Source organism: Schistocerca americana, chromosome 2 (genome assembly GCF_021461395.2).
Source record: "Schistocerca americana isolate TAMUIC-IGC-003095 chromosome 2, iqSchAmer2.1, whole genome shotgun sequence".
Lineage (NCBI taxonomy): Eukaryota > Metazoa > Arthropoda > Insecta > Orthoptera > Acrididae > Schistocerca > Schistocerca americana.
Window position 1 is genome coordinate 967,666,222 of NC_060120.1, and position 13,695 is coordinate 967,679,916.

General features: G+C 41.1%; 1 protein-coding gene across 1 annotated transcript; it reads right to left on the bottom strand.

Annotated features, from left to right (window-relative positions):
• Positions 1-670: 670 nt before the first annotated feature.
• On the bottom strand, positions 671-1,723 carry LOC124594576 (piggyBac transposable element-derived protein 4-like). The gene is made up of 2 exons (XM_047132947.1): positions 1,609-1,723; positions 671-1,497 (listed from the first exon to the last, which is right to left on the bottom strand). The coding sequence occupies exons 1-2, from the start codon at positions 1,721-1,723 to the stop codon at positions 671-673; spliced, it is 942 nt and encodes a 313-aa protein (XP_046988903.1).
• Positions 1,724-13,695: the final 11,972 nt, after the last annotated feature.

Here is a 13,695-nt window from a genome sequence, read left to right on the forward strand (position 1 = left end):
TTCAGTCATAAATTACTGACAAATGTGAGGTTGCAGTTATGACAACTACTTGCGCACATGCTGACCAACACATGAAGGATGCAGTCCTTTCTTGCAGCAAACACACACTGTTCATGAACGCCGCTTCTTATCCTTCGTAGAACAAACACTACAGTAGCGTTCCTTTCTCCCTGGAAGAGTCTCTGCATTTATATCTATTGCACTTGTGGTTGCAGTCCTTGCCTGAAACCACTGTTCAGAAAGTTTGCAAATGACTATGCTGTTAAACTTCAGCCGTGTCAGTGGTTTGTCGCTGGGGTTTAGGCTTTCCTTATACAAAACATATGCATTCAGCAACATCCTGGCAATTATGCTGAACACTACCTTCTTCCACATCTTGACAGTCCTCCTCTCATCTAAATAGCAGTATGCCATCATATCAGATGAGTCAATGCCACCCATATGCTTATTATATTCAAAAATAACATCCGGTTTCTTGACCGACTGTCTATTGTGAATTGTCTTTTCTGATGATGTAGCAGAGGATGATGTACTCACAAGGAGGACTGGATTTCTCTGTGATTTCTTCTGTCTGAAGCCACAGAGAAGTATAAAAGATTTCTTGAAAAACTTTAGCTGACCTACAGCATAATTCGACAGAAGACCACGTGGCAGGAATTTTCTGTTTCTTCTAATTGTTAGTTAGATAAGTGCCAACTGAATACAGCTTTTCTGCCAGAGGAATAGATGTATAAAAAGTTATCGCAAAACACATGGTAACCTTTTGCATGACGATTACATATCCCAGGCCATTCTCTTTTATTTCGTTTTTGTCATCATCACTTTTTGCACCACAGTATGCATAAAACCCTAGGCAGTGATTTACGACTGAATCACACAGCATCCAAAATTTGACTCCCCATCTGTGATGATGTTTATTGGGAAGGTATTGGATTAGCTGTGAGTGCGCCTTTGTCCCAACAAGACTTTCATCGACACTCAGTTGCTGGTGTGGAGTGTAGTAGCGACGGAAAGCATTGTTGGCAATATCCACCAACACTTGAAACTTGGCTGTTGGATCATATAATGGGTGACCAGGAGGGTGAAGTTTCGAATTGTCTACATAATGGAAAAACCGCAGCAACAACTGAAACCTGTTGCGTGAAAACATTTGTGAAAACCACAGTGTCAACAGGTTTGCATCAGTTGACCAATAACTAAAAATCGTCGGTTTTTTAATCAGTCCCATATTCAAAATTACTGCTATAAAAGCCCTCATTTCTGCTACAGTTGTTGGTTGCCACTGTTTGATTCTCGAATTTGGCGATAAATGCATTGACTGAATCACCTGGCGAGCGTATCTGTTAGTCTCTGTCACCATAATCGTAAAAAGCTGCAGTGAGAAGAACAAATTGAAAAAATCAATTGGTGTGGCGTTTGCTGGTATATGTTTAGGGCCTGGTACTTCAGCATACACAAAGCTTGGAGGAGAAGGATTATCTGATGCCTCATCCATTACTTCAACAAAAGTATTTGCACTGCAATTTAGTTGTGTTTGGTCATCGTCGCCATCATTTGCTGACGCACAATCGTCACTTGAAGACGAAAACTATGAGTCCTCTTCTCCACCTGACATCTCATAATCCGATTCACTTTCTGCAAATTCATCTTCATTTCCACTATTTATCATATTATTGTCTAAATCACTTGTATCGAACCGAAACTTCTTACTTGACGACGCCATGCTGCCGCGAAATAGTCAGTAAATAAACACCACCAGAGAAGTTTATTTTACTCAAAATATCGCACTGACAATTGAAAAGAAGATTGATATGCTGTGCCTTCGACCTTCCTTCTGCGTCTTGGCTAGGAAATACTAACAACTTTGCCTTCAAGCGCGGAAAAAATGAATGAGAAGGGCATCACGATCAGATCATTACTGGCATTTTTCGCCGAAAATCTGGATCACGATCAGATCGTATTTGGCACTAAAAGGGTTAAAACCCACATCCTTTCGTCTTTCCCTCTCCTTCGCTCTTTCCTGATGAAGCAACCGTGGGTTGCGAAAGCTTGAATTTTGTGTGTGTATATCAACATACCAACGCTTTCGTTTGGTAAGTTACATCATCTTTGTTTTTAGATATATTTTGCCCACGTGGAATGTTTGCCTCTCTCTCTCTCTCTCTCTCTCTCTCTCTCTCTCTCTCTCTATATATATATATATATATATATATATATATATATATATATATATATATATATATAGGGGAAACATATTTAAATATGTCTGTTTGTGTCTGTATATGTGTGGATGGATGTGTGTGTGTGTGTGTGTGTGTGTGTGTGTGTGTGTGTGTGTGTGTGTGTGTGTGTGCGTGTGTGTGTGTGTGTGTGTGCGCGCACGAGTGTATACCCATCCTTTTTTTCCCCCTAAGGTACCGTATTTACTTGAATCTAAGCCGCACTTTTTTCCGGTTTTTGTAATTCAAAAAAACCGCCTGCGGCTTAGAATCGAGTGCAAAGTAAACGGAAGTTCTGAAAAATGTTGGTAGGTGCCGCCACAACTAACTTTTGCCATCGAATATATGTAGTGCTACAACAGGCATGTCTTGCAGGCACAAAGATAAATACTGGTGCCAAAACCTCTTCGTCAGTAAATAAATTTAAAAAAAAAAGTGGAAAACGAGCTTTTTTTCTCCGCCCCGAGTTTCGACCACTGCTTTTTCATACATTATCCAACAAAGTAAATAGAAATTTTGTATTGTTCATCTTCTAGCAGCATTTCAATGTACTACGAAAATCCGACTGGCAAGACTGGAGTGTTTGTCAATATGGGAAACTTTACGTCCTGAATTTTTTCCTACCTGTGAGAAGAGATGGTTGCTGCTAGGAACTTTTATGAATTGTGAATCACATGCAGTATTCTCTTCACCATAAGGATAATACGAATATAAACATTTTGCCATGTGTTCTTTCGTGTTTGCTGCTGTCTCATTTAAATCCTGTCAGCCTAATAAACTACTAAACTAGAGCGAGAGCACAGCAAACGCGGAAGAATACACAAATCATGTCATGTTTATATTCGTATTATCCTTATGCCTAATAGTGATACAGTCAGAAATGAAGCACGGCAATTGACTAGATTTTTAAATCTAACATGACTCTAATTTCTGTGCAGAATATAATGTACTAAAGAGGCGTCTGCAAAGATTTTCAAACGGAGAAAAATGTTCGCTAAACCCTCGTTCAGAACATATTCCATCATATGCAGTCTGTTATTTGGTTCTTGTTGATCATTATCAAAGAAAGCAGCAGTGCAAGTAACCGCGCACAAGAGCAAGCCATTATCAGAATGCGACAAACAATGCGTGACACAGTACAGTAATGCATTTTCAGCTTAGAGTGACGTAAACACTTAACGGCACTTATCAGATCAAAGAAAAATAAGCAATCAATTCAAACCAGACGAAGCACGTGAAAAAGGAAGGGTACCCGTATAAATACGGACGGAGCACCTGACACATAGCAATGGCTTCCTGGTAAAGCTTAACTGCTAAGCTTACGACTCGAACCAAACTACTGTAGCTGTATCATCATTCGTTCGACCTCAATTGTGTCTCGTATCGTAATGGACCAACTTAGTTTCGATTTGGAGGTGCGGCCTAAAACTTTTATCTCCCCTTGAATTTCGAGTCTCAAATTGCAGGTGCGGCTTAGAATCGGGAAATTTTTTTTCCTTGATTTCGAGTCTCATTTTTCAGGTGCGGCTTAGATTCGAGTAAATACGGTAAGTCTTTCCGCTCCCGGGATTAGAATGACTCCTTACCCTCTCCCTTAAAACCCACTTCCTTTCGTCTTTCCCTCTCCTTCCCTCTTTCCTGATGAGGCAACAGTTTGTTGCGAAAGCTTGAATTTTGTGTGTATGTATGTGTCTGTTTGTGTTTCTATCGACCTGCCAGCGCTTTCGTATGGTAGGTCACATCATCTTTGTTTTTAAATATATTTTTCCCGCGTGGAATGTTTCCCTCTATTATATATTTATATATAATCAGTGGTTTGTATTGATAATGCGTGTTCTTCTCAGGATAACTGCAATGCCTAGAAACAATTCCAATAATGTTTTTTTTTCACATTGTGTTGTCTTCGTACGTTAGCGTCTTACAAACATGAATTAGGCCAAAATATTAAGATATGCTTTTGGTGCTTTGCATTATCTCCTTCTTCAGAATTCAGCAAAGGTGTCCATCTCTCATATTATTCTGTGAAACATGAAGCTCCTCAAAAACAGTCCCCAGTGCTTCAAACATGGCATAGGACTTTTCAATTAATTCGTAAGAACATTGTTCATTGTTTAGGTCATTATTAGGTCTGATTAAAGTAAGTAGTAATTTTTCTAATAACAGTACTGTTCTTGCTGTAGAAACCTTACAGTGAATCTCTTTTGTGCGGCATAATTTAAATGAAATCTTGGCAACCATATGATGATCATGCTGCCAACTTGAAACCAGTAATGGTGCTATTTGTTTTTAATAAATAGCATTATTACTAGTGGTTATTGCTGTTTCTTCTTACTTTTTGTTAGAATTAAGCTGTGTATTTTTTTACCTAAATCCATTACATCCCCGCTTAAGTGAGAATCTTCAGAACACATTTATCTATAGTGAAGACAAGGATCAGGAGACTAGTGAATCTTAAGTATGCGGTTACATGTTGAGATCAGATTAGTGCACAGAAAAGTGATGCATCACTATGTCACTATACAAATGTTTGGTCATGTCCTGAGGTGCCACATCATGTTGACAAGCACCCTTCAGCTCACCCACCCATAGGTGAGCAAGTAGTATGACCTATTGCATGTGTTCTGCACATGCATGATCCAGTTAGCCACCCTTGCCCATGGTTGCTTAGCCAGTGCAGTACAGTCACATAGGCTATCGGCAGGCTGGTACTTGAACTGAAACAATAAAATCTGTAGGACCAAATGAACCATCTCATAGCTATTTTGAGTCTTGGTAAAAGCAGTACACAGAGAGATGTTATTGATTTTCATAGTCATTGAATCAAATTTAATGAATATTTGTGACTAAAAGTTGCATGATTGGATAAAGAGGGAATAAAATACATCATGAACATGTAGTTTAAAGGTGTGAAATTCTTCCTTTAGGTAGAGTTGGTATTTGTTGCTGCGGAGGATTTCTGGAGAAATCTGGTGTGCAATAAGAATATTGGTGTGGACATACTACACATGAAAACTTTTTCAGCAAAGTGGAAAACCATGACACACTTTTGTGTAGTCCAAATATGGCAACATAAACTACCTTTGAAATAGTCAGCTCTGTGGCTTTTATTTTCTGTATAGATACACTGTGAGTAAAATTATTTGAATGTTGGTGGAACATTTATATGTGCACTTGATTAACAGGTAGAGAAGATGGAGTAAAGTAACCGTATGTTAATAAACAATATAAAACTGCATCCAAGACACCCTGTATTTCCAAAAAATGCTGCTAGCTACGAAATCGGTGTTGTATATAACATCTAGTCATAGATCAGTCATGCACAAAATGTATTTTGTTTAAAACAGCCTGCCATAAATCTACTGTGCAGTGGCTGTCCACTATCTGCAAAAGTATGGTCATTTGTGTAGTTAGCCGCAATTAATTAATTATTATCCATATGTTTTGGCATTTTCTTCAATGTGGTGCAAGAAATTAATGGTGTGAGGATAGTATGTGTGAGAGATGGAGATATCCAGTATATACTGGTAGCTTACAATTTGCCTGTGCCATAAACCACTGTAGGTACTAAAGTAGTTTCTGGTGTTGCACATGGAGAATGATGTTTCAATTAAATCTCATATGGAGTGTATGATGCAGTTATTATTAAACCCTTTTCAGCTAGGGAATTGTTTGTAAAACATTCTTTGAATATAGCTAATTTTGTGAGGAAGGACGTAATGTATGCCAACTTCACATCATTCTAGTTGTTACCTGTGTTTCTTAAGGATTAGTTTGACAAGTTTGATGGCTTATTACTACTGTCAGTCCAACAGTATTCAACTTGAGTTTTCAGTGTGACAAATGCAGAGTTCATTGGAATTTTACCCAGTCAAACTTCATCCATGAGAGAATTTAAAAAAGGAAGAAAAAGAAATTTTGCATCGAAAAGCCTACTCCAAAATGTAATAGCTTTAATAATGGGTAATTTAAACTATCAGCTGCTCCGAAAGTACTTCAGTAACAGCAAGAAAATTATTATTATTATTATTATTATTTTTCATTTGCCCAATAACATAAAATGTCTGACAGGTAGTAAAGTAAGTACTAAATGTAACCTGAAATCCGCTCTCTTAGACAACACTCATTCCATATATGAATTTTTGTTTAAAAACTGAGAGCCTGTAAAAAAATTAGTTTTTAAGTGTAACTGCATGAGTAGGACCAAAAAACCATGTTCATTCATGTCAACATACCTGGAAATTATTAGAAGAAGAAATACACCGGGAAAATTTCAGAAGTCACATTATATATAGATACCTTGTAAAGTGACTGACTCCACATCATAAAAGAATCGTTTAAATGATGTATGGCACATGTGAATAACTGAAGTTCCATCACTAGTGAAATGTCCTTTTTTTTACTCAGTGTGTTGTGTAATTTTAAGTAGAGCAAGGGGGCACTTCATGCAGTTAAGAATTACTTAATGCTAGAATTGAAGTTGCCTGATTCTGGGAGAAGATCATGAGACATTCCTGCATTATTCGTATTTCAGTAATTTTGATAAGCAAACATTTTATACATTCGTCAAGCATATGACTATTTATTGTCCTGTGGAATCACTGCTTATGATCATTTTCTGTAGTGCGTAGTTTCTGAACCAAGTAGTAGCATTAATAATGGTGAATCATGAACTTCTTAGAACACTCTGAAGGCATTGTTGAGTTAATGTTGCAGCAAACCCCAACTAAATCCTTGATGAAATGTTGCAAACTTCTCCATTTTCATATATCCGTATTGCGATGAGACAGAATTTACTTTGTATTGAAACATTTTTATTTATTCTGAGGGGCATGGAAAATTTGGAACAATATAAGCAGCCCTTTCAGAAAAATTGAAAAGGCACGAATGCGGTGTTCAGCAGAAAGCACGCATCTTGTCACACATTTCCAGTACTCCATAAAGTTGCACATGTGTAAAAATGTGAAAGTAGATTATAACAGTGATGTGTCCTATCTTGGGATTGTGATGCCAGCAAGTAGTTGCATTGTTAGTGCTATCTCAACACTGCTCATGAGTTACATGAATAATGTGATTTTCTGAGAGATCCTTTATACACTTGATACTCTTGTCCTTGTCTTCACATCCCTAATGTGAACTGACAGACAGACTTTAGAAATGACAGATTTCCTTGATGTCTGTATGCTGCAGCCTTCAGTAGCAGGTGATTAAGGGTTTAGTGTCCCATCGACAAAGATGCCATTAGAGACATAACATTAGCTCAGATAGTGGGAGGGAATGGGTCATATCCTGTCACAGGAATCGTCACAATATTTGCCTAAAGCATTTTAAGGAAATCAAGGAAAATCTTTATCTGGTTGGACAGATAATGGACTACTGAATAAGAGTTCATCTTACCACTACACCAAGTCACTTTGATTTTTTGAATGTAATTAAGTGTAAACCTTCGTTATAAGTGACACAGCATAAATAATTTTTTTAAAGAAAAGGATAGCAGTTTCTGGTATGGAAATTTTGCTTGGGCAGAATAAAAAATGGATACAAATAGAGTATGGTAGAATTGTGTGTGATGACCTCAGGAACCAGTACAACCAATGATGGTATGTTTGCGTTTCATCGAAGTGAACATAATTCTTAAGGTGAAGTTGGTCATTTCTTGTAAGTATCTCGGTGCCTCCTAAGAGCATCCCTAACATGTTTAATAGCACTCGTGTCACGATATACAGCTTTGCTCTCCTTTTTCTGCTCTTAAAAATAGTTACTCATGAGAAGAGCCATTTTACAGTTAAGAGTCAAAGAAACTGGTACATCTGCCTAATATCATGTAGAGCCCCCGCGAGCATACAGAAGATCCACAACACAATGTGGCATGGACTCACCTAATGTCTGAAGTAGTGCTGGAGGGGATTGACACCATGAATCGTGCAGGGCTGTCCATAAATCCATAAGGGTATGAGGGGATGGAAATCTCTTCTGAAGCAAGGCATCACAGAGATATGCTCAATAATGTTCATGTCTGGGAAGTTTGGTGGCCAGTGGAAATGTTGAAACTCAGAAGAGTGTTCCTGGAGCACCTCTGTAGCAATTCTGGGTATGTAGGGTACAGTGGCGGAAACAGGAAAACCTCAGGGAGGGGGCACTATAGACATCTTTGAGCTACCTTTACTTTTACCATGATAAAAAGTAATCAAGTCACATGCAAAGTTTTAATTAAAGTTGATTATACACATGCAAAACAATGCCATCTTATGATATAAAAAAATTACGATTGTGGTTCTCTTCCTTAATAATGAATTCTGTGCGCCTATTCTTCCTGGCAAATTGGTTAATTTGGTTATCTATGTACCAGACAGAAATGTATAAAATACGATGACGTGGATGCACGTGCTACATAGGAAAGTACAACTACTCAATAACTGTATTCAGTCGAGGCGACTGACGAAAGAAACGAACGAATAGCTTGCGGACTGACTGTCCTGCTGGAATTGTCCAAGTCCATTGAAATGCAGACTGGATGCTTACGTACGTGTCACATGTCAGTCATATCTGGATGTATCCAGGCTTCCATATCACTGCAACTGCACGCGCCCCACACCATTACAGAGCCTCCACCAGCTTGAATAGTCCCCTTCTGACATGCAGGGTCCAAGGATTCACGAGGCTGTCTCCATACACAAACATGTCCATCTGCTTGATACAATTTGAAATGAGACTCATCCAATCAGGCAACATGTTTCCAGTCATCAATAGTCCATTGTTGGTGTTGACGGGCCCAGGTGAGGTGTAAAGCTTTGTGTCAGACATATTTAAAGGCAAAGAGTTTGGGTCTTTGCCTTTAAATATGTCTGCTTTGTGTGTGTGTGTGTGTGTGTGTGTGTGTGTACCTGTCCTTTTTTCCCCCTAAGGTAAGTCTTTCCGCTCCCGGAATTGGAATGACTCCTTACCCTCTCCCTTAAAACCCACATCCTTTCATCTTTCCCTCTCCTTCCCTCTTTCCTGACGAAGCAACCGTGGGTTGCGAAAGCTTGAAATTTTGTGTGTGTGTGTGTGTGTGTGTGTCTTTTGTGCCTATCTCCCAGCGCTTTCCCGTTTGGTAAGTCATGGAATCTTTGTTTTTAATATATTTTTCCCATGTGGAATGTTTCTTTATATATATATATATATATATCACACATACGTACATACACACAAAATTCTAGCTTTCGCAACCAATTGTTGCTTCGTCAGGAAAGAGGGAAGGAGAGGGAAAGACGAAAGGATGTGGGTTTTAAGGGAGAGGGTAAGGAGTCATTCCAATCCCGGGAGCGGAAAGACTTACCTTAGGGGGAAAAAGGACAGGTATACACTCGTGCACACACACACACACGCATATCCATCTGCACATACACAGACACAAGCAGGCATTTGTAAAGGCAAAGAGTTTGGGCAGAGATGTCAGTCGAGGCGGAAGTACAGAGGCAAAGATGTTGTTGAAAGACAGGTGAGGTATGAGCGGTCGCAACTTGAAATTAGCGGAGGTTGAGGCCTGGCGGATAACGAGAAGAGAGGATATACTGAAGGGCAAGTTCCCATCTCCGGAGTTCTGACAGGTTGGTGTTAGTGGGAAGTATCCAAATAACCCGGACGGTGTAACACTGTGCCAAGATGTGCTGGCTGTGCACCAAGGCATGTTTAGCCACAGGGTGATCCTCATTACCAACAAACACTGTCTGCCTGTGTCCATTCATGCGATTGGACAGTTTGTTGCTGGTTATTCCCACATAGAATGCATCACAGTGTAGGCAGGTCAGTTGGTAAATCACGTGGGTGCTTTCACACGTGGCTCTGCCTTTGATCGTGTACACCTTCCGGGTTACAGGACTGGAGTAGGTGGTGGTGGGAGGGTGCATTGGACATGTTTTACACCGGGGGCGGTTGCAAGGGTAGGAGCCAGAAGGTAAGGAAGGTGGTATGGGAATTCAATAGGGATGAACTAAGAGGTTACGAAGGTTAGGTGGATGGCAGAAAGACACTCTTGGTGGAGTGGGGAGGATTTCATGAAGGATGGATCTCATTTCAGGGCAGGATTTGAGGAAGTCGTATCCCTGCTGGAGAGCCACATTCAGAGTCTGATCCAGTCCCGGAAAGTATCCTGTCACAAGTGGGGCACTTTTGTTGTTCTTCTGTGGGAGGTTCTGGGTTTGAGGGGACGAGGAAGTGGCTCTGGTTATTTGATTCTGTACCAGGTCGGGAGGGTAGTTGCGGGATGTGAAAGCTGTTTTCAGGTTGTTGGTGTAATGGTTTAGGGATTCCGGACTGGAGCAGATTCGTTTGCCACGAAGACCTAGATTGTAGGGAAGGGACCGTTTGATGTGGAATGGGTGGCAGCTGTCATAATGGAGGTACTGTTGCTTGTTGGTGGGTTTGATGTGGACGGACGTGTGAAGCTGGCCATTGGACAGATGGAGGTCAACATCAAGGAAAGTGGCATGGGATTTGGAGTAGGACCAGGTGAATCTGATGGAACCAAAGGAGTTGAGGTTGGAGAGGAAATTCTGGAGTTCTTCTTCACTGTGAGTCCAGATCATGAAGATGTCATCAATAAATCTGTACCAAACTTTGGGTTGGCAGGCCTGGATAACCAAGAAGGCTTCCTCTAAGCGGCCCATGAATAGGTTGGCGTACGAGGGGGCCATCCTGGTATCCATGGCTGTTCCCTTTAATTGTTGGTATGTCTGGCCTTCAAAAGTGAAGAAGTTGTGGGTCAGGATGAAGCTGGCTAAGGTAATGAGGAAAGAGGTTTTAGGTAGGGTGGCAGGTGATCGGCGTGAAAGGAAGTGCTCCATCGCAGCGAGGCCCTGGACGTGCGGAATATTTGTGTATAAGGAAGTGGCAGCAATGGTTACAAGGATGGTTTCCGGGGGTAATAGATTGGGTAAGGATTCCAGGCGTTCGAGAAAGTGGTTGGTGTCTTTGATGAAGGATGGGAGACTGCATGTAATGGGTTGAAGGTGTTGATCTACGTAGGCAGAGATACGTTCTGTGGGGGGCTTGGTAACCAGCTACAATGGGGCGGCCGGGATGATTGGGTTTGTGAATTTTAGGAAGAAGGTAGGGGTGCGGGGTGTCGGTGGGGTCAGGAGGTTGATGGAGTCAGGTGAAAGGTTTTCTAGGGGGCCTAAGGTTCTGAGGATTCCTTGAAGCTCCGCCTGGACATAGGGAATGGGATTACCTTGGCAAACTTTGTATGTGGTGTTGTCTGAAAGCTGACGCAGTCCCTCAGCCACATACTCCCGACGATCAAGTACCACGGTCGTGGAACCCTTGTCCGCCGGAAGAATGACGATGGGCCGGTCAGCCTTCAGATCACGGATAGCCTGGGCTTCAGCAGTGGTGATGTTGGAAGTAGGATTAAGGTTTTTTAAGAAGGATTGAGAGGCAAGGCTGGAAGTCAGAAATTCCTGGAAGGTTTGGAGAGGGTGATTTTGAGGAAGAGGAGGTGGGTCCCGCTGTGACGGAGGACAGAACTGTTCCAGGCAGGGTTTAATTTGGATAGTGTCTTGGGGAGTTGGATCATTAGGGGTAAGATTAGGATCATTTTTCTTCGTGGCAAAGTGATACTTCCAGCAGAGAGTACGAGTGTAGGACAGTAAATCTTTAACGAGGGCTGTTTGGTTGAATCTGGGAGTGGGGCTGAAGGTGAGGCCTTTGGATAGGACAGAGGTTTCGGATTGGGAGAGAGGTTTGGCGGAAAGGTTAACTACTGAATTAGGGTGTTGTGGTGCCAGATTGTGTTGATTGGAATTTTGAGGTTTTGGAGGGAGTGGAGCTGGAAGTGGGAGACTGAGTAGATGGGAGAGGCTGGGTTTGTGTGCAATGAGAGGTGGTTGAGGTTTGCTGGAAAGGTTGTGAAGGGTGAGTGAGTTGCCTTTCCGGAGGTGGAAAACCAGGAGATTGGATAGTTTTTTGAGGTGAAGGGTGGCATGCTGTTCTAATTTGCGGTTGGCCTGTAGGAGGATGCTCTGAATAGCCGGTGTGGATGTGGGAGAGGAAAGATTAAGGACTTTTATTAAGGATAGGAGTTGACGGGTGTGATCATTGGCTGAGTTGATGTGTAGGTGAAGGATTAGGTGGGTGAGGGCAATGGATTGTTCAGTTTGGAACTGGTATAGGGACTGATGGAAAGAAGGGTTGCATCCAGAGATGGGAACTTGTGAGGCCTTTGGGGGTGATGCCAAATGTCAGACAAGCCTGAGAGAATTGAATATGGGAGCGTAATCTGGCTAGGGCGAAGGCATGTTTGCGGAGGGAATGTAAATAAAACTTAATGGGGTCGTTGTGGGGGTGTTGTGAGGATGACATGGTATTAGAAGGTGGAAAGTGTAACATGAGGTTGAAATGAAAATGAAAGATAAAAATATATGGGGAGAGATCAGGGTGAACTAGAAAGTAACTGGACATCTGGTATGAAAAAAGGCGAAAAAGTCTTGGTTAAGTTGATCCTGTGGTGAACTTGGGTTGGTAGACAGCGATGTGCATGAAGGTTAGGTGGTTGTGTTGCCGCTAAAACACGTTAAAGGACGGAGAAATTCGGGAAAATTTCGAAAAAACATGTAAATGTATTAAAAGGAGTGGTGTTGTGGTGAAAGATTGCGAAAATGGGGCTAACAATTGTCTGACGAAGAAATAATGACGTTAAAACCTGTGAGGAGCGGCTAAAAATGATCAGTGATGTGCGAAAAACGGAAGTGGAAATAAAGTGAAAGTTATTAGAACTAGCCGAAATGGTTGTTTAATACGTGAAAGCAGCTGTTATTGAACTAGAAACGGTGGATTTTATAGCAGCGGTAGTGTTGAAAGCGGAAAATAAAATTTTTATGGTTATGGTTTGGAAGTGGGTTACGTATTATTGAGTATATATAGGCGGGATAAAATTGTATAGTAGATTAAGGTAAAAAGGGGAAGGTGAATACAAAGTGAGACTACTGGTAAAAACAGAAGGGGAAAATAAAGAGAAAAAGACGACAGGAAAGATTTCGAAATGCAACAGCGACAATAACAAACGTAATTGTTGGGTTCAAATTAATGATATGGTTATAATAGAGGGAAACATTCCACGTAGGAAAAATATATCTAAAAACAAAGATGATGTGACTTACCAAATGAAAGTGCTGGCAGGTCGACAGACACACAAACATACACACAAAATTCAAGCTTTCGCAACAAACTGTTGCCTCATCAGGAAAGAGGGAAGGAGAGGGAAAGACGAAAGGATGTGGGTTTTAAGGGAGAGGGTAAGGAGTCATTCCAATCCCGGGAGCGGAAAGACTTACCTTAGGGGGAAAAAAGGACGGGTATACACTCGCACACACACACATATCCATCCGCACATATACAGACACAAGCAGACATATTTAATGACAAAGAGTTTGGGCAGAGATGTCAGTCGAGGCAGAAGTGCAGAGGCAAAGATGTTGTTGAATGACAGGTGAGGTATGAG